The sequence below is a fragment of the Pan paniscus genome, chromosome 11 (genome assembly GCF_029289425.2).
Source record: "Pan paniscus chromosome 11, NHGRI_mPanPan1-v2.0_pri, whole genome shotgun sequence".
NCBI lineage: Eukaryota > Metazoa > Chordata > Mammalia > Primates > Hominidae > Pan > Pan paniscus.
The window spans coordinates 40681296-40703094 of record NC_073260.2 but is presented as its reverse complement, the minus strand read 5'-3'; the positions used below and the strand labels follow the sequence as shown (position 1 = coordinate 40703094).

Below are 21799 nucleotides of genomic sequence, written 5' to 3'. Positions count from 1 at the left end.
TGCTGATAACAGGTATGACCTCACCTTGTGTTACACTCTAATGTCATTATGTTGAATGTGTCTGTATCCCTGTGAGTTCCCCTGGGTGCATAGGTTAGGGCATCCAGGGGACTGCCCAAGAAAATTTCCTGGAACAAATGTGAGGCTGAGAAGGTGATGCTGTCACCAGCCTTGCTGCTTCAACAGGTGGAGTCCAGAGAGGAGGAATGCAGATGGAGACATGAGGCAGGGAAAAGCTCACGTGTCCTTGACTGGGACCAAATATTTCCCAGAAGAATATAATAAAAATAGCTCTTTGGGGGCCGGGCGTGGTGGCTCACATCTGTAATCCAAGCACTTTGGGAGGCTGAGGCGGGCGGATCACGAGGTCAGGAGATGGAGACCATCCTGGCTAACACGGTGAAACCCCGTCTCTACTAATAATACAAAATAATTAGCCAGGCGTGGTGGCGGGCACCTGAGGTCCCAGCTACTCGGCAGGCTGAGGCAGGAGAATGGTGTGAACCCGGGAGGCGGAGCTTGCAGTGAGCCGAGATCGCGCCACTGCACTCCAGCATGGGTGACAGAGCAAGACTCCGTCTCAAAAAAAAAAAGCTCTTCGGGGATGGATTGCAGCCCCTGGCCTATAACAATCATATACCCACAGGACACAGGGCTCGCTGCCTCAGGACCCAGGAACTCTCAACAGGAAAACTAAGCTTTATGAACCAGAGAAATTATTCTACAAAGAAAGTGCTATTGGCCCTCTTCTTTTTTCATCCCAATTAGGACTTTGCAAACCATTTTTAATAATGAACAAGAGGGAAAGAGAGTGGGTACAAACAGTCCATACAGACATCCACTGTCTCCACTCTTTTTTGGAAAACAATGGGGCACAAATACCTAACTGAATCTCTAGGGGCTTCAATTCCTGAAAACCTCAGAGGTGGGAGAATTCACGAGTGTGGAACTCAAGACTCCACATAGAAAATATGGTTGGGGAGGAATGAGTTTGCTGGTGAATCTCTGAGGCCTTGATAAATGATCACACTGGATATCACAAAACAATAAAAGCAGCCCCCAAATAAGGAGGATACCAGTGGCAGCATGCATTTATCAACTTAGTACAGACTAGAGCCTGTGCAAGTGATTCCAACTTATCTTGCTCAGCAGAACCTGCTCAGCACCCTACTCCTCAGCAGCTGCAGCGAACTGCCCGCAAACGCATTTGTGAGGGCCACGAACACTATCAGATTTTCCTCCCTGCTGATTTATACTCCTCGATTTGCACCTGCCTGGACCCCAGGTCTCACCAAAGCTTCCTCCCTCTTTCCCCCCTCCCAGCTCCTACAGGCCTCTAGAGGGCAGTTTAAAAGGATGGGATTCCTTTCTTCATCTGCCTTTATCTTTCCTGGGGCCTGACTGCAAAGCCTCTGCTCCTGCCCTACCACCCACTCCATCTTCCCTCATCATTCCCGCATGGGGGCTGCAGAGGCTATAATTCACAAGGCAGGTTCCAAGGCTCTCCTGGCTGCAGCAGACATCAACTGCTTTTGCTTGCCCTCACCCATCCCCCTTCTCGTGGAAACAGTATTTCCAAATTTTCCTTTGAGGAACTATTTCTCTCCCACTTCCAATACACAAATGTCAGTAGGTTGGACCCCAACTCTGCTCCAAAGCAGACAACTGACCGAAGGGGCATGGCCAATCACCACATTCCACCCCTGTGGACACAGAGATAGTCAAGGGTGGGCAACTGACCTAGGTCATTATAAATACAGCCAAGCCAATGGCCTTTACACTTGGGATTTTGCTGGACCTACTGAGAAAGTAGCACTCGTTCTGCTGGAGTTGAAAAATTGGTGGGAAGACAAAAGTATGCCTGAAGCTGCTTGCCACCACTTGGAGAGAGCCTACCTGAGACCTGGAAACACTCCCAAAGCACCTGGATTCAGGTATGGTTGAAGCACACCCTAGACACTCCCATCATATGAGCCAATGAAATGTCAGGTTTCATTTTTTTCCCTTGAACCAGTGTGAGTGGAGTTTCTCTCACTCGCAACTGAAAGAATCCTGACGGGTACAGGGTCCAGGGAAAGTAAGTTCGTGTTGGAGAAGCATTTCCATGGGTGTATGTTTGTGCATGTAAACAAAAATCACCTATACTCAAAAACTCTTTGAGGGAGCTTACCATACCTTTAGCATAGTGAAGACAAAAATACAAGGTACAATCAGAGAAGAGGAGGGACATGTTTGTCGTAAATCTTAAAACCTGACCTAGGATGGTTATAGCAATTAAGGTCACCTTGCAGTTCCTTGCTGCCAGGTCATCATGGTGAGAGGAATAGGTGGGGTTTCAGGCCCTCAGGGGACTCACCCTCATCTGTGATGGTGCCACTGCTGGAGCCCCCACTGCTCTTGGACTGCCGATGGGATGACGAGGAAGACACTGAGGACTCTGCAGTGTGCCCTTTGGGTGAGGGGGAGGGCGTGAGGGTTGGAGAGGTGCTCTTGGAGGTAGTGGAAGTTCCAGATGGAGGCCTTTTGCTGGTCTCCAATTTCTGCTGAACAGAGTAAGACAAATACATAAGCCATCACCTGTAGGGTAGAAATGATGAAAACAAGACACCCACAACAGGGAACATGGGTGGTATTTGATTCAACATGATGTTTAACCAAGACTATGAAATCTACTTTTAAAAACATGGAAAGCAGAAATATCATTATCAGAACAATTAGAGGAAAATGCAACCCTGGAGCAGAGATAGGATAAGATCAAATAGCTGCATATTATGAGTCAGGAACTACCCCGCTCCCCACCCCGCCCCGCTCCCCCAATCCCAGTCCTGCCCTCCAGCTACTTGCATTGTGGCTTTGGCCAAGTCCCCCGAGCTCTCTGGGCCTCAGTTAACCAGCTGTAAAATGAAAGTCTGGCTTAGGGAGGCACAAAGTCTCTTTCTGCTCTTGATGCTCCTTCATCTACACCAAAGAACACGTATTCTTCCCTTTTTCTCATTGGTTAGCTTTAAAACAAAGGCTTTTTACATTAAAATAATTCTAGACGTATAGAAGAGCTGCACAGAGAGAACAGAGTTCCCACATACCCCTCACACAGCTTCCTGATATTAATATCTACATCGTCACAGTATAATGATCAAAACTAACAAGCTGACATTGACACAACACTATTAACTAAACTACAGACTTCACTCTGTTTCCCTGGCTGTTTCGCTTATGTCCTTATGCTGGTCCAAGATCTGATCCAGGAACCCACACTGCATGGAGCTGTACTGTGTCTCTGTAGGCTCCTCTGACCTGTGACAGCGCTGTCTTTCCTTGTCTTTCATGACCCTGACACTTGGGAAATATTGGTCAGGTATTTTGAAGAATGCACATCATTTTGGGATTATCTTAAGTTTTCCCATAATTAGATGTGCTTGTGAATGTAGGGGGCAATGAAGTGATATGCCCATTCAGTGCATCGTTATGCAGAGAGGACATAGTATCTGATTACTGGTGATGGTAACCTTCATCACTTACATGAGGGGATGTCTGCTGGGTTTCTCCATTATAAAGTCGCTATTTTTCTTTTTAATATTATTTGGGCTGGGCATGGTGGCTCATGCCTGTAATCCCAGCACTTTGGGAGGCTGAGGCAGGTGGATCACAAGGTCAAGAGTTCAAGAGCAGCCTAGCCAATATGGTGAAACCCCATCTCTACTAAAAAATACAAAAATTAGCCAAGTGTGGTGGTGGGTGCCTGTAGTCCTAGCTACTTGGGAGGCTGAGGCAGGAGAATCACTTGAACCCGGGAGGCAGAGGTTGCAGTGAGCCGAGATCGCACCACTGCACTCCAGCCTGGGTGACAAAGCGAGACTCTGTCTCAAAATAAATAAATAAATAAATAAATAAATATACAAAATAAAATATCATTTGGGAGAAGTTTTTTGGGTAAATATTTATTAAGGTTCTGCCCATTAATTTTGCATTCATTGGTGAGTCTCACTGAGGCAAGTGTTACAGTGGTGTTCCCATGGTGATTTTCTATTGCCCTCCTTCCTTCCACATTTATTATCTGTAATACTTCTATAAGGAAGAGTTGTTCTTTCTCTCCTATTTATTTGCTCAATCATTTATTCCTATCAGTACAGGCTCATGGGTATTTTTTAAGCTCTGGGCCATAATCCAATATTACTGTTATTTTGTAGCTTATTATTACAGCTTTGGCCATTGTGAGATCTTTCGGGTTGGCTCCTGTATCCTTTTGACATGCGCCATCTTTCTTTTTTTTTTTTTTAATCTTTCTTTTTAAAAGTATTTGCCTACTTTCTGACACCACAAAATATTCTAAGCTCATCTTATGTTTCTGCTGACCCAGTACTAGAATAAAACACTTCTCCAAAGCTTTCCAAGGTCCCTTTTATTAGAGAATGGTATTTAGAAACCAAAATCTGGGTACTAGGTTGCTCACTGGTACTGGGATGTCACTGCTTCTAGGTCCTCAAAGTGGACAGAGCAAAGACATATATACACTAACCGATGTATACACACATAGCCATATCTACTTTTATATCTACTAACTCTGTGTGTGTGCAACTCTCTGTGTATTTAAAAGCATGCACTCATACTGATTCATACCGATACCTCTGACTTCAACCCAACATCCACAGAGTTTGTTCTAGCATTTTTCCTTTGATTCTGTCTCTGACAGTAAAAACTTTGCTACTTATTTATTCAATCCTGGTATATATGTTAAGTGTACATGTACACAAAAAAATTTTTAGCCCATATCCTGGTAAGGATAACAGAATTGTTAGCCCATACCCTGGTAAGAAAAAAAATATCAACTAGAGTACAGTACTTGTATACAGTACTTTTTGTCTTTAGCCTAATATCCACTCAACATACGATTTTCTCCTCCACCTCCTACAATGTGGTTAGGTCATTCATTTGAATACACTTAGATCTTCTGTCATAGTTTGCATTCTATCTTTGGTTCCTGGTTGATTTTGTTTTTTTTAATTTGCATACAGTAAAAAACAGCTCTGTTGTACACAATTCCATGGGATCTGAAAAACACATAGTGTTATGTATCCACCAAGAGGGTACCATACAGAAGAGTTCCATCATCCTCTGAATGTCCTTAAGTGGTCCTTTTCTAGCTAATCCCTCCTCCTAATCCCAAGCCATAAAAACAGCGCTCTATGTTCCATCCTGTGACTAGAGACGAAAAAATAAACTATTTTTCCTCTATTCTTACCCCACAACAATCAACATAGAATGTGTCTGTAACCAAAGGTATGGAGCTTTCTTCCCCTACACACCAATCAATTAATCAGTTCTGCAGTGGACACCAGCTGAGTATCCTCCAATTCAAGTCTGACATGATCTATCCAAACACAGCATCAAATCCCACAGGTTGAGGACTCAGTCCCAGGAGACTGCCCCCACTTCAGATGCCAATTGAAAGCCCCAGATTGTTTTACCTGTGCTTTTGACTGGCTATAAATCAGAGTTCCCACAACTCCCTCCTTGGGTTTGATTAATTGGCTAGTGGCTCACAGAATTCAGGGAAACACTTACTTACATTTATGGGTTTATATGGATTATTATTCAGCCATAAAAAGGATGAAATCCTGTCATTCAAAGCAACATGGATGGAACTGGAGGACATTATGTTAAGTGAAATAAGCCAAGAATGGAAAGTGAAACACTGCATACTCTAACTCATATGTGGAAGCTTAAAAAGATGATCAATGTAAGTAAAAAGTAGAACAGAGGATACTAGAAGGTGGGAAGGGAGAGACAGGAAGAGATTTGTTAAAAGGATACAAAACTATAGCTAGATAGGAGGAATAAGTTCTAGTGCTCTATACCACTGTAGGATGACTACAGTTAACAATAATATATAGTTTCAAAAAGCTAGAAGGAGGATATTGAATCTTCCCAACACAAAGAAATAATAAATGTCTGATATGATGGATATATAATTACCCAGATCTGATCACTATATATTATATGTATCTAAACATCACTATGTACCCCCTAAATATGTACAATTATTATGTGTCAATGAAAAAAAATAAAAATTTAAAGATATTACCATGCATAGGGCAAGGCACGGAGGAAGGGGCAAGGAGCTCCCACGCTCTTCCTGGGCATACTACCCTCCAGGAGTCTCCAGGTGTTCAGCTGTTTGGCTCTCTGAACCCAGTCCTTTTCAGGTTTTCATGAAAGCCTCATTATGGTGGCACAATTAATTAAATCATTGGCCACTGATTATCAACTAAACCTTCAAACCCTCTCCCTCTCCCCAGAGGTTATGGGGTAGAGTGAAAAGCTCAACCCTCTAATCCTACCCTCTAATCCTGCCCTGGTCTTTGCTGTGACTGGTTGCCATCCTGGAGCTACTTAGGGGCTGCCAGCCATCAGTCAATTCATTAGCACACAAAATGACATCACTTTGGAGATTCTAAGGATTTAGGAATTGTATAACAGAAAACTGGATGAAGACCAAATATACATTTCACTGTTATCACATATCCCTACAGTGTTGCTGTTGCCAGAATCTCACATAAATGGAATCACACAATTTGTAGATTTTTGGATCTGTCTTCTTTCACTCAGCATGATGCCTTTAGGATTCATTCAAGCAATCGCATGTATCAATAGTGTGTCCCTTTTTGATGCTGTGTTGTGTTCTATTATTGCATGAATGTACTACAATTAGTTTATCTATTCACCTGTTGAAGAACATTTGGGATGTTTCCAGTTTGGGGTGATTATTTTTTAAAACTAATATAAAGGTTCACAGATTTTTGCGTGAAGAGAAATTTTTAAAAAATCCACCTAGTAGTCAGTTAGCTGGGTCATATCATAAGTGAATGTTTAGTTTTATAAGAAACTGCCTATCTTTTTCAAGGTGGCTGTACCATTTTGCATTCCTATTAGCAATGAATGGGAGTTCCAGTAGTTCCACATTTGTCACCAGCAACTGTACCTTTTTAAATCTTAGCCAGTCTGACAGGTATATAGCTCTATCTTAATTATGGTTTTAATTTGCATTATCCTAGTACCTAATGGTTAAACATCTTTTCATATGCTTATTTGCCATCTTTATATTTTCTTTGAAGTATCTGTTCAAATATTGTGCCCATTTTTACATTTATGTTTTATTGTTGAATTGAGGGTTCTTTATTTAGTCTGGAAAAAAAGACTTGATTCTTTATAGAGATAGGACCTCACTCTGTAGCCCAGGCTGGAATGCAGTGGCAACATCACAGCTCACTGCAGCCTTGAACTCTAGGGCTTAAGCAATATTCCCATCTCAGCCTCCCGAGTAGTTGGGACCACAGACATGAGCCACTGCACCTGGTTCCTGGATAAAAAACTTTTTCCAGATCTATGATTTGAAAATATTCTCTCCTAGTCTGTGGCATGACTTTTCATTTTCTTAATGGTATCTTTTGCCAGGCAAAGATTTGAGTTCTGATTAAGTCCAAATTTGCCAATTTTTTCTTTTATGTATCATGCTTTTGGCACTGTGAGATACACGTGGAGGTTCCTTTTCTTGCAATATGGACATCCAATTGTTCCAGCACTCTTCATTGAAAAGACTACCCTTTCTCCACTGAATTGCCTTTGTACCTTTAAAAAAAGAGTTTATTTGGCTTGTCTTGTGCGGGTCTATTTTTGGGCTCTCTCTTTTGTTCCACTGATCTATTTGTCTGCCCTTTTGCTAATACCACACTGGAGCTTTATGGTAAGTCTTGAAATTAGGCAGTGTGAGCCTGCCAACTTTATTCTTTTTCATATGACTATTATAATTTTTTGTACCTCAATATAAAATTTATAATCAGTTTCTAGATCTCTACAAAAAGAGCTTGCTGGGATTTTGACTGGGATTACATTTAATCTGTAGATCAAATTGCAGAGAATTGGTATCTTCATAATCACAAGCCTTCCATCTCTTCATTTATTTAAGCTTCTTTATCAGTGTTTTGTAGTTTTTGACCTTTTGATTCCACACATATTAGATTTATACCTAAGTATTATATTATATTCCATATAATACATTTTCACATAACTTCAATTTCATACATGTTAAATGTATTATATTTTTAAAATTTCAAATTAAAAACATTCTAAATGTCCTAATGCTAAATGTTTATTACTACTATAGAGAAATACAGCTGACTTCTGGATATTGACCTGTATTGTATCCTGAGACTTTGCTGGACTCACTTACTCATCCTAAGAGCTTTTGTGTAGATTCTTTGCAGTTTTCTATGTGGACAGTCATGTCATCTAAGAACAGATATTGTTTTGTTTCTTCCTTTCCCATCTGTATGCCTTTTATTTTTCTTGCCTTATTGTACTAGCCATAGTATTTGGTACAAAGTTGACAGTTGGAGGTAAGAGACAACATCCTTGTTCCCAGTCTTAGGGGGAAAACAATCCTTAACCATCAAGTATAATCCTGGCTATATGTGTTTTATGTCAGATTCAGGAGGTTTCCCTCAATTCCTAGTTTGTTGAGAGTTTTAATGATGAATGGATTTTAAATTTTGTTAAGTGCTTTTTCTGCATATTCTTCTTTAGTCTGTTCATATGGTGAAGGCTAATGATTGATTTTATAATGGTGAACCAGATTTGCCTTCCTGGGATGAACCCCACTTGGTCAGAAGGTATTATACTTTTTATTTAATCATGGGATTAGATTTGCTCATATTTTGTGAAGGATTTTTATATTTATATTCATGAGGGCTACTGGTCTGTCATTTTTCTTTTCATGTTAGTCATAAAAATGCATCCTTGTTCCCAATCTTAGGAGAAAAGAAAATCTTAGGGATTTTCTATAATAATATAATAACATAGGGGTCAATTCTCCAAGACATGCAATCCTAAATGTGTACACAGCTCGTGAGGCAAAAACCAACAGAACTGAAAGGAGAAATTGACCAAACTGCAGTTATAGTTGGACACTTTAAAACTCCTCTCTCAGTAATTAGTAGAACAAGTAGAGAGAAAATCAGTAAGAATATAGAAGACATGAACAACAGTAACAACCAACTAGACTTAATTATACATTTATGGACATTTATAGAACTCCTCTCCCCCAACAATAACAACAGAATGCACTTTCTTTCCAATTGCCTATGAGAAATTCACCAAAAGAGATCACATTCTAGGGCACAAAATAGACCTCAAAACATTTAACGGGATAGAACTAGAAACAGAACTATAATCAAATTAAACTGAAATCCCCAACAACAGAAAGATTTCTGGAAAACTAACAAATAATTGAAAAATAAACAATACATTTCTAAATAATCAATGGGCCAAAGAGGAAATCTCAAGAGAAGGGGAAAATATTTTGAATGGAATTAAAATTAAAATATATCAAAATTTGTGGGATGTAGAAAAAGCATCACATAGAGGTAAATTTATAGCATTAAATATCTGTATTAGAAAAAAAGAAAGATCTCTAAACTGTAATCTAAGCTTCCACCATAAGGAACTAGAGAAAGAAGATAAAACCCAAAGGAAGCAGAGGGAAAGAAATTATAGATAAGAGCAGAAATCAATGAAATTGAAAACAGAAAAATAGAGAAAATCAATAAAACCAAAGTTGGTTCTTTGAAAACATCAATAAAATTGATAAACTTCTAGCCAAACTGATTAAGAAAAAAAGAGAGAAGTCACAAATTACCAATATGAGGAATGAAAAAGGAGACATTCCTACTGATCCTATGTAATAAAATAGTAATAGATACATACTACTAACAACTGTATATCCATAAATTCAACAACTTAGATAAAAGGGAATAATTCCTTGAAAGATACAAAGTACAAAAACTCACCCAAGTAGAAATAGAACACCTGAATAGTCCTATATCTATTAATGAAATTCATTCTGTAAGTTAAAACCTTCCAAAAGAGAAAACGGCAGGCCCAAATGGTTTCCCTGGCAAATTTTATCAAACATCTAAGGAAAAGGTAATAAGAATTCTACACAGTATCTTCTAGAAAACTAGAAGAGGAGATAATACTTCCCAATTCATTTTATGAGCCAACGTGACAGTTTTTTCTTTCAGTGCTTTAAAGATGTCACAACACTGTCTTTGATTTGCATGATTTCTGACAAAAAGTCTGCTGTAATTCCTATTTTTGTTTCTCTGTATGTAATTTCTTTCAAGAAAAGGCTGCCTTCAAGATTTTCTCTTTGGCTTGTTTTCAGTAGTTTAAACATAATATGGAGGGGTACATTCTTTTTGGTATTTACCTTATTGAGCGTTCTGTGAACTTCCTGGATCTGTGGTTTGGCATCTGTCATTAATTTGAGAAAATTCTCAACCATTATTTCTTTTCATTTTTTAAGCATTATTTCTTTACATATTCCTTCTGCCCCACCTCTCTCTCTTCCTTTAGGGATTCCAATTACCTCTATGCTGTGGCATTTGATATCATGCCATGACTCCTGAGTACTGATGTTTTATATGTGTTTCTTCTTTCTTCTCTTGTGATTCAGTTGGGGTAAACTCTACTGACCTAACTTCAAGTTCACTGACTCTTTCCCTGGCGGCCTCAAGTCTACTGAGGTGCCTGTCAAAGGTATTTCTCAACTCCATTACTGTTTTATTTCTAACATTTCCATTGGGTTCTTTCTTATAGTTTCCATCTCTCTACTAAAATAGTTACCCATATGATCTTGCATGTTGTTTATACCTTCTATTAGGACCTTTAACATATTAATCACAGTTATTTAAAATTCCCTGTCAAATATTCTAACAACTTTGTCAGATCTGATTATCATGATTGCTTCATTTCTAAGGAGTGTGGTTTTTCTTGACTTTTTGTACGTCTTGTAAATTTTGCTAAAAATTGGACATATTATATAGTAGAGTATAGACTAAGATTTCTAAGCATAAATGGATATATCTTTCTTCCTACTAAGCCTTTAATGCTCCTTCTAGCTGATTATATGCCTGAGTGGAAAAAGAAGACCCTGCTTGAGGTTTTGAAAGACTTGCCAAAAAGCTGGCTATACTACTAATAAATTCTTCTCTCTTTTCTCTGCTCTTTCCATGAAGACAGACAATCCCAAATAGAATTTCTGATAAAGCAGGAGATAATTAGTATATCCCCACAGATCTATCCCAGCCAAAAGCAAAGAAACATGATACTCTGGACCATATGGGCAACATACTGGGGAAGAGGTGGGTAAATATAAGATTATTTGGGATTCTGTGAAATATTTGAATTGTTCTCAATATCCGTTGAGTGGTAGGCTGACTGTGTTAATGACATCATCTCTACCCCTCCCTCTGCATGTAGTTCTGTGTGCTCTCCTGCCACAGGCATACTAACTTGCTTAAACAACCTGATTGGCTTTCAACCCATGCCTTCAGCCACTGCCATGAGAACATGTCCAAGCTTGCTGTAGACACATGTGGCTCAGTTGTCCTGGCCACCTCAGCCACCAGCCAGGTGAGTGATCCTGCAGACCAGAGAACTGCCCACATAAGTCCAGATTAAACTGCTGACCCACAGACACACAAGCAGCTAAGTAATGTTTTTGTTTGAAATGACTGAGTTTTAAGGTAGGAATAGAAAGCTGATATATCTAGTAGGCCTTTAGGCCTCCAGAGATCTGGGAAGTATTGGTGCACACTCTAACGCCACCTATGCTGTGTCTCTTGGAGCTCATATCACACTGATTCACGGCCCTGCTAGATGCCATGCCTTGTGGATATTCCACCATTACAGCGAGTTATTTTAAGCAAAGTACAAAAACCAGATTGAGGAGGCTCATATTTTGAATACTAACTTCTAATTTTTACTAAGGTTATCTTTGAAAAAGCACTTCGTGTCTCTATTTTGCTGCTGGGATAGAAAGCCCACTTCTGTGTCCTTTGATTTAAGACTGTGGTTTCTATGAGCCCCGGACTGGGCTGGTTCCAACAGACGCTCTGGCAGGAATAACATTCCCCAGACCCTCCCCTGAGAGCCTCATTCAGGTATGCTGGGGTGGAGCCCAGAAACCTGAATTTTTAGATAGCTCCTCAAGATCATAACATACTATTAACATTATGTTATAAATGTCAGGTGATCACTGAAATGGATGGTTTCCCCAGTTTACTGCTTCCTGAATGCATCTTTTGATACAATCTCCTTTCATGAGAATATACTTACATATAATGTATGATCAATACATCAAAATAATAGTTCATATAATAGAGAATAGTTAATATAACTTATAACTTGGAAATGCCTTATTTCCAATAAAAATTAAAGGAAGCTAACATAACACATCCAATAAGACCATCAGAATAGAAACAAAATTTTAGACAAGAAACACTATATCAAAGCCTCAAAACAGTAGGCTTCATGAGTAGCTGAGTTTCCTAGTAGCAAAGGCAAAGAAAGAAATACAATAATTCTAAAAATTCTTACTATCTGATAAAATAAAATATATCAAAGTATCAGTAGAGACTTTTTTCCTCACAGCCGAATTATAAAAGGAACTTAATCATATAGGACCTATTACACAAATTATTTTGAAGATAAAAAAATGGAAAATAAGCAAATGTGTAGGGAGAAAATCTTTTTGGAGCTATACTGCAAAAGGAATCTAATTATATAGGTCGTATTGCACAAGGGATCTTGAGTAACAAAAAGAGTTGTGTAACCAAGAGTGGCTGGGCAGAAAATGACTATTTCTCATACAGTACATGTACATCCTGGGAGCATAAATCTCTGGAGGTGCTTCTTTGGTGGGCAAAGGTCCATAGATGAGGGAGGCTTTCTGTGTTTGGACTTTTCTCACTGAAGGAAGCTTATGACATCTAAGAACTATGAAGAGTGGGGTTTTGGCTGGACATAGAGTCCCCTCAGAGGAGGAAAGGGTTATGCTGCACTACTGGGGAGTCACTTGGTGGAGGAGCCAGTTCACACTCACGACTAGGAACCCGCACTCTGGGGGCTCACCCAGAAATCAACCAAGGCAAAGAGGTTCAGGAGGCAGAGGCAGAGTCTGAAGACACTAAAAAACTTCTTGTTCCAGGAAGGCATCTAGGTTTTCTTGCTTACTGCATTATCTGTAGATGCTAACAATGTGGTGACTGTTCTCTGGCTGCATTAATGGAAGCACAGTGCCCAGAAGCAGGGAGACAAGGTCCCGGCTCTGTCCTGCTCATGTCCTTCCTTCAACTCCTCCCTTAGGCCACGCTGTCACCTCTGGAGTGCTACACAAGTTGTTCCCTCACCCCAGAACAGTTGCACCAACACCCCTGGCCCACCCACACCCCTTTTACCTGGCTCCATTCTCATCCTTCAGATCCCCATCCAGATGGCCCTGATGCCCTCAAACCTGGGTAGGGCCCCCCACCTGTGCCCCTACAGCATCCTTCCTGCTCCACAACAACCCCTATCACACTGAGCTGTGACTGCCTGTGTCCTTAGAGCGGTTGCCAAATTTCCCAGTTCACAGTTGGATCCTTACTGTTAGCTGTGCCAGGCACAGAGCAGATGCTCCCAGGATGTACACAGTGGATGAATAAGGTTGAAGGACAACAAAGACCACTAAGAATGCTGTCAACAGGAACAGCCAACACGGACATGAGCTTATCCTATGCCAGGCCCTGTTCTAAATGCTGAGGTGTGGGGCTGAGAGCTGAACCCAGGCAGGTTGCTCCTCAACTCATGCTCTTAAACCATTCATCCTCATCAATGAACAAATGTGTGCAGTGTGAGGCTGGGTGACCTGTGGGACTGCAGGAAGTGGGTGTGTACCCTGCCACTGTGCAGCAGCCCAGTGCCCCTCAAACCTGGAGATGTGAGGGGAGGTAAACGCCTGGTGCGGAGGACCATTTCAGCCCTTCTCATGCAGCCCAGGAGTGGCTGGCTGGAAGGGGCCTGTCTTTAGTCCTGTCCCATGACTAAGGCACTGCCCATGCTTCCCGGCAAGTGGGCCATGTTAGGACAGAATCTGTGAGTGTAACAGGAGGAGGCCACACAAAACAAGCACCTTGCCAACAGGAGCGCTGCCACCTGCAGGGGAGGCTGGAAGCTCAGACGGGCTGGACCCCGGTGCTGGCCCCACAGGGCTTGACCGATGGCTGGGTTTCTGCTCCGATAATCCGGCTGCTTTTTTCCTCTGGGCAGCGATTTGGGACAAGACATTGTCTATGCTGCCACCTGAGGAAACACAAAATGAGTGAACACCATGGGCACAGAGGGCTTACTCCAACACAAGGGTGGTGGACTGTCGTGTGATGATTGGGTTGGAGCCAGTCTCCCAGACTCCCTTCCCCATGTGGCTCCAGGACAGGACTGACCACAGGAGAACTCTGCAGGAGAACCAGGAGGTAGATGTTTAGGCAGCAGGCCCTGTGCTGCGAAGGTGTAATGGTAAGAGGTGGGAAGCAGCAGCACAGGCAAAACCCAGTCCATCCTCGCTTTCCCCGTGCCACAGCCAGCTTGTGCTGGCCCCCACCAGGCACAGATGCAACACCCTGCACTCGATGCCCACAGCAGCCCCTCTGCAGTGCCGGCCAGCAGCTGCACAGACCATCTTGTCTGGCTGCACCAGTGCTTCAGGAGGGCTAGTGAGCGATTGGTCCCTCACCCTTTGACTCTCCCTTTATGTGGCCACCTACTCTCACGACTGAGTCAATAAATTCCCAATTCCATAATGCTCAGAGTGCTCTGCTTCCTGACTGAACCCTGACTGCCATTCTCCCTCACCCTGCTTCCCAAATCTACTGGTAACCTTGAACTATTATAAAATAAAGGGGCCGGGTGCAGTGGCTCACGCCTGTAATCCCAGCATTTTGGGAGGCCGAGGCGGGCAGATCACAAGGCAGAGATCGAGACCAGCCTGGCCAACATGGTGAAACTCTGTCTCTACTAAAAATATAAAAAATTAGCTGGGTGTGGTGGCGGGCACCTGTAATCCCAGCTACTTGGGAGGCTGAGGGAGGAGGATCGCTTGAACCCAGAAGGCGGAGGCTGCAGTGAGTGAAGATCGCACCACTGCACTCCAGCCTGGCAACCGTGAGACTCTGTCTCAAAGAAAAAAAAAAAAAAGAAAGAAAGAAAGAAAAGAAGACAGTGATAATACTCAGGGCTGGGGGGTGCTCAAGAGGGACACTAATGACTAATATTTATAGAGGATTTACTATGTGCCAGGCCCTGCTGTAAGTATTTCACATGTTTAAACAGAGCCATTCTGGAGGGCAAAACATATCAAAAACCTCAAAAATAGGCATACTCACAAACTCAGCCACCCTGATTCCAGCAAATTTAAATAAATGAAATCACTGAACATACAGGTGAATATGGAGGCATGAAGGTATTACGTAGGGAGGTATTACCTATAAAAAGCAAAAATCTAGGAACAGCCTCAGTGTTCAACACAGGGAATTGGTTAAATGAACTGTGATGCCTCATACAAATGGAATACTGTTTGATTATTAAACAAGGTGCTGTAGATATATATGTATCAACATAAAAAGGTGCTCACAATCTAGCAATGTGAGGAAAAAGAAAAAAGCAAGTTACAGAGCAGTTTATAGTTTAGAAAGGCACGTGGTTCCAAGAACAGGCTCTGAAGTGGGACTGCCTGGGTTTGGATCCTGGCTCTGCCAACTAATAGCTATTTGACCCCGGACGAGTTATCTAACCGTCCTTAGCCCCAATCCCTCATCTGTAAAACAGAGGTGGTAACTTCACTGCCTGCTGGGGCACTGAAGGAGATAATTCATTCGAAGGGCTTGGCACGCTACTTGACAAATATTAAGTGCTCCATAAATTATTGTGCCTTTTTATAAATATTCATAATCTATAGAAAAACACTTTCCAAATATACATATGAAAATGGTAATGATGATCTGTAGTGGGTGAGATTATACTTTGTTTTAGTCTCTTGGCTCATCTGGTCTTAAAGCTTTTTCCACTAGAAGCAGGGTGGCTGATATGGTTTGGCTGTGTCCCCACCCAAATCTCATCTTGAATTATATTTCCCACAATTCCCGCATCATGGTAGGGACCTGATGGAGGTAATTGAATCATGGGGGCGGGTCTCTCCTGTGCTGTTCCCATGATAGTGAATAACTCTCATGAGATCTGACGGTTTTATAATGAGGAGTTTCCCTGTACAAGCTCTCTCTTGCCCTGTGCCACGTAAGATGTGCCTTTCAGCTTCTGCATGATTGTGAGGCCTCCTCAGCCTGTGGAATTGTGAGTCCATTAAACCTCTTTTTCTTTATAAGTTACCCAGTCTTGGGTATGTCTTTATTAGCAGCATGAGAACAGACTAATACAGTGGCCTTCCTGCAAAGCTGGTTTTGGTTAATCCTGGATGACCTTAGGGAGGACTAGAAAGTATGCTGCAAGCCCATAATAACTTTGGGGCACTCTGCTTTGAGATCTAATTGCCACCAACTTGCTGTGTGACCCTAAGCAAATCTCTTGCCCATTGTGAACTTCGGTTTCATCTGCTCAATGAAGGGGCAGAATGAGAAGCTCTCCAGGGTCTAACCTTCAGAGATTTTAAACACCATGAAAACATCATGCACTTCCCTTAATCTCTTGTAAAATTTTACAAGAAAAAAAAAAGCATTCTGGACTTTATTTTCCTCCATCTCCATCCATCTGCATCCCCAAGAAAATGTGTAAAACTCTGAATTGGGAATTCACTGAAAAATCTCTTAGCCACATTAAGGAGAAAGTGCCTCTTGCGTGGTCATTTCTGCGACTGTCTGCAGCCTGAATATCCGGGCAGCGCACACCCTCAGTCCCAAGGGATCACCCCACCTCCCTGAGTGGCCCTGCCCAGCTACTCACCTGAGCGGTTAAGCAGCTCCCCACCGTGCCGGCTCACACCTACCCCACTAGAGCCGCCCGATGAATGAGGCGAGTGGTTGAAGTTTCCAGAATTGGCAGAAGAGGCTGGGCTTCTGGGGAGGCTTGGAAATTTAACAGGCCTGACGGGTGTCTACAAGAATAAGGCAGGTGCAGCACTTAGGGAGGCTGCTCCTCCCTCTAGCCATGCAGGATCACAGTGTGGGGGTTCCTGTGCTCAGCTGGTGCACACCCCACCAAAGCTCGCTGTGCCCAGCATGGCCCTGCCAGGGCCCAGCTGGGGAGTCCCTGAGGGATGGAGCTTGCTTCTATGTGCTGACAACTTGCCCATTAGCTCAGTGAATCCATGTCACATCATTTCCCATGGGCCACCTTGCTTTCGGTCTCATTCAACTCCAGGGCCTTCCAGGAAAAAACCTGACCATGTTACTCACTGACAACCCACGGAGGCCTCAGCACATCCAGGACAAAATCCAGCCCCCTCAGCACCGCCGGGCACAGTGACCAGCACCCCAACTCCAAGCCTGCTTCCGTGATGCTGCCTCTGTTGGTCCCTCAGCCTGAAATGGATCTTCTCCTCCCCACATCCTTTATGGTGTCTTTCCTGGCCCCATTGTCCCTGGTGCCAGTGCTCCTGGTCACGTCCTCTCCACCCTGACCTCACTCCACCCTCTGCTTCGCTTGCTCTGCTCCAGGCACACCAACCTCCTTTGGGTTTCCTGCTGATCTTTTTTGTGCCTTGGGGTCTTTGCCCAGGCAGTCTGTTCTACATGGACCCGGTGGCTCCTCCCCATCCTTACCCCACTCCTCCCACAGCGGCTCCTCCCGGTCCTTGGCTCTCAGGTCTCGGAGGCCTTCACTGCCTAAGTGGTATAATATGGGCTCTGGTCTAGGGTGGGCTCCCGTGTAGGGCAGGCTCCTCGACACACGGCTGTGCTCCCTTCCAGCACCCTCTTCGCTTACACTGTAACTCCTACCATGGCTTGTGAGTGTACATTTACTGCGGTTGCCTGTGTGTATGATGCCCCAGTGGACTGCCAGCTCCATGGGGACTTGGTTCTCTGCTATATGCCTGGTACCCAACTCTGGCCTCGGCACAAAGAAGGCACTCAGTAGATGTGATTAAAGGTTGCAGTGGGCTGAATTGCAGCCGCCAAAAAGATACACAGTGTCCTAATTCCCAGAACCTTTGACTGTTACCTTATGAGGCATGAGAATGAGGATGAGCTTATATGTGCTTACCTAAGATGTGCCCAAGTCAAGGATTTTGAGAGGAGGAGCTTATCCTGGATTATCCAGGTGGGCTCTAAATGCAATCACATGTATCTTTATAAGAGAAAAGGCAGAGGGAATTTTGACAAACGAGGAAGCAATGTGACCATGGAGGCCGAGACTGGAGTGATGCAGCCACAAGCCAAGCGAAGCCTAGAATCAAGAGAAGCTGTCAGAGGAAAGAACGGATCTCCCCGGAGCCTCCCGAGGGAGCGGGGCCCTGCTGACACCTTGATTTCAGACTTTTTGCCTGCAGGACTGTGAGAGAATACATTTCTGTTGTTTTAAGCCATGCAGTTTGTGGTGACTTGTTACGGCAGCCATAGGACACCAAAACGAAGGTCCTCTTGTTGGTCCTCTACTGTGGGCACTCCTAAGGGAGAGACAGTGACAGATCCCAGGGCCCTGGCCCCCCACTGTGGGCACTCCTAAGGGAGGGACAGTGACACGATCCCCAGGGCCCAGAATGAGGCCCCTCTGCTGAGTAAGCGAAACAGAACACACTTGCAAAGGCCATAGCTCACGTTCTCTCTCCCTCTACCTGGGACGCTGCTGCCTGCACTCCACTGGGGAGAAAACTCTTCCACAGCCTGCAAATCCCAGCTCAGCTGTCGCCTCTTCCTGGAGGCCTCCCGAGTGCCCTACCACACACGGTCACCTCTCTGGCGCTCCCACACTCCTAACACTGCTCCCTGCCTCGTGTTCTGTGCCTGTGTCTTTGCCACCCAGACCACCACCTCTTCTAGGGCAGAATGGGGCTGACTAGGCTACATGGCAGTGGGATTCAGTTAATGTTCACTGAGCAAATGAAGCAAGTCAAGTTGATGTTCTGTCCCTCTAGGGTTAAATTCTCAAGGAAACACAGCCATAGAAGAAGTCTCAGGGATGGGTTCTACAACTCTCCCCTGTTCCTACCTGATCGAGAATAGTGGACTAAATGCAAACCTGTCCTGCCTGTTTTGAGAGCATCTCCAGGCGCCAGGCTCTTGGTCTCCTGCAGGTGATCTGATACTATCATAGCCCTAGGAGGCAGCAGTGAGTGCTGGGGTCAGCCCCATCGTATAGAGACAGAGGCCACAAGTTTCTCCAATCACCCAGCACAAGGCGACAGGGTCAGTCCTGAATCCCTTCGTCTTGCCCATTTGCTGCATCTACCATCTAGATACAGGTTACACACAGATACCTTCCACACCGATGAGACTGTCAATTTCAGAAACAGACCAAGAGCCACCAAGTTAGAAATCACTACAGTCAAAAGGATAGAAGTCACACTCTTGGGCACAAGAAAACACCAGTAGCACACACAGTTGCCGCTGAGTGTTTGCTCTTGATTATGGTTCACTCACACTTGGCTGGTGATCTTCAGCTATTACTCCCACTCCCTGGGTCCCAGTTTCCTCATCTACTAAAAGGAAGGTTGGATTAGATGGATCAGGTCTTCAAACTGTGCTCCTTGGAGATCTAGGGTTCCAGTGAGGGGACAGATGTTCCCTGCTACCTCAACATTTTAATCTATTTTCCATACTGAGTTGCTCTGTAGGGCTTCATTAGACAAAAGGATATCATCCATTCAAAAGAAAAAAAAAGTTGCAACCCCTCTGGATTCGTCGGTTTGAGGTCCCGCTGCCTGGAACACACCATGATCTCAGTGAGCAGTGAGTGATGTGTAAAAGTGTGTCAGAAGACAACTTACAGTGTCTGTGCCCCCACCACCCACGGGGTGGCCCCTGCTGGCTCTCTGGGGCAGCGCAGTCTTCATGGGGTCTGCCTTCCCGTTGTGACGCGTCCGGGACCGATCAGAGCTCCACAGCTCAAAACTGGAAGGGGGTAGGAATGGGGGGATGACTGCTTTCAGCTTGTCACTCGGGAGTCTGGTGAGGGGAGCTCCGTTTCGAAGCTGAAAAAGACAGGCTGAGGGTTAGACAAGCCCCCAGGAGGGCTCCCAACTCTGCAGGAAAGACTCCATGTTTTTCCTGCTTCTTGGGGCATGGCACCACCATCCACCCCTCCACCCAAGCCGGGAGCTATGTGGCATCTACAGCTCTCCTCCCAGTAACCGCACAACACCCATGTCTGCTCTGCGCCAACACCAGGCTTCTTCTGGATCTCTCCTCACAGCAGCAAGATCAGAATGGGGCAGAGGAGACAGAGCGCCAAGGAGAAGCAGATGATGTTGGTGTGCTGTGGGGGAGGCAGGGGAACTGGGAGAACACAGAGGAGGGGTGCCCTTGCTGCACAGTGAAGGCACCTTTGTGGGAACCGAGCTGAGCCCGAACGACAGTTTAAGCTGGGCCAGTGAGGACCAGGAGGCGCATTCCAGACTGAGTGAGGGGTCAGAATATGGAAAGGCCTGGAACCTAGAGGAGCAGGACATGGGTGCAGTGCTGCAAGGAGACCAGCATGAGCAGCCATTGGGAGTGAAGAAGGAAGCGGGAGGTGATAAGGGCTAGGGCCCAGCACCACTCTCTTCCCCAGCCCCCCACATCCCAGCTTGCTCCAGCCACGCCTCCTGCTGCTGACATTTAATTGTAATTTAATTTTTAATTTTGAAAATGTGATTTGGGGGTCAGTATAAAATCTACACAGTAATGACTATTAGATCTTCAAGGAAGTGTTCACAGACCAAGCTCACCTTAATTAAGAAAAATAGTGAACTTTGTGCCAGATGGAGCTTTGCAGCAACGGGCATCCCACAGCTAAACTCGCCTCGGGAGCTGAGCAGGCGGGCATCTCCACACTGACGGCTGCACATGCCCATCAGCAGGGCAGCCGGGCCACCCCACCCATTATGGGGGGGCAGGCACACTGGCGCCCTCTACAGGGCATGAGCAGTTGGGGAAGGAGTACACCTCCGGGATTCCCAGGCTGGCTCTGTCCTGCTTTTCTGAGTCTCTAAACAAGTGCTGTCCCCTCTTTCCCTCTAGACCACAACAAGCTCATCCAGCAAATGGGGTTGAGTTGGAAACTCACAGCGACAAATCCACCACCACAAAAGGGTCTTTTCCCTCCCTGGGGTAACAGTCTAAATTGTTGCTATCTTTCTGGAAGCCAATGACATTCACAACCTTTGACCCAGGAATTCCATTTCTAGGTATTCATCCTGAGCAAATAATCAGGCAAGTGGGGGAAATGAAGGTATAAGGACATTCATCTGAGCTGTTAAAATAACAAAAAACTAGAAATCCCAGAGTCTGACAGTTCAGTCTTGGATAAAGAGACACGTTCCTACACTAGAATGTTCTAATGTAGCCATTAAATATGATGTGGCTACATGGTGTTTTATGACATGGAAAAGATGGTCACAACATATAAATCACAAATAAATTGGATTCAACACAATATGGGAAAGATACTAACAGTGCCAACCTCAGGAATATTAAATGAGCTGATACATGCAAAGTGCGATGAATAGTAGCTGGTACTTAGTAAAAGCTATGGTATTTGCTATTATTATATACAACATCATATCATATTTATACATGCTAAAAAACTGCTTACAAAAAATACTCAAAAGACATATCCATAAAAATGCCAACCATGGTTATAGTTGGGTGTGTGATCAGGGATGAATTTATTTTCCTTCTATATGTTTTACTGCTTCTTCCAAAATTTCTAAAATAGCATTTCTGTCTTCACACCAAAAATAATTATTGCTATTTAATAACATGATCAAATGTCAGGC

At 43.9% G+C, this 21799-nt stretch overlaps 1 protein-coding gene across 7 annotated transcripts in view; it reads right to left on the bottom strand.

The window, feature by feature from the left end:
- ANKS6 (ankyrin repeat and sterile alpha motif domain containing 6) overlaps positions 1 to 21799 on the bottom strand; it is a 64676-nt gene that overhangs the window by 22467 nt on the left and 20410 nt on the right. For 5 of the 7 annotated variants that reach the window (XR_004673395.3, XR_004673396.3, XR_004673397.3 and 2 more), the window contains exons 9-12: positions 19811 to 20014; positions 16828 to 16978; positions 14009 to 14178; positions 2357 to 2543 (exon numbers count right to left, since the gene is read on the bottom strand). Coding sequence is in view for 4 of the 7 variants with exons in the window: in XM_034967864.3 (XP_034823755.1) it covers positions 2357 to 2543; positions 14009 to 14178; positions 16828 to 16978; positions 19811 to 20014 (712 nt within the window). In the remaining 3 variants the exon portion in view is untranslated. The remainder of the gene's footprint in view (positions 1 to 2356; positions 2544 to 14008; positions 14179 to 16827; positions 16979 to 19810; positions 20015 to 21799) is intronic. The other 2 variants (XM_063593951.1, XM_034967865.3) reach the window with 1 other exon arrangement.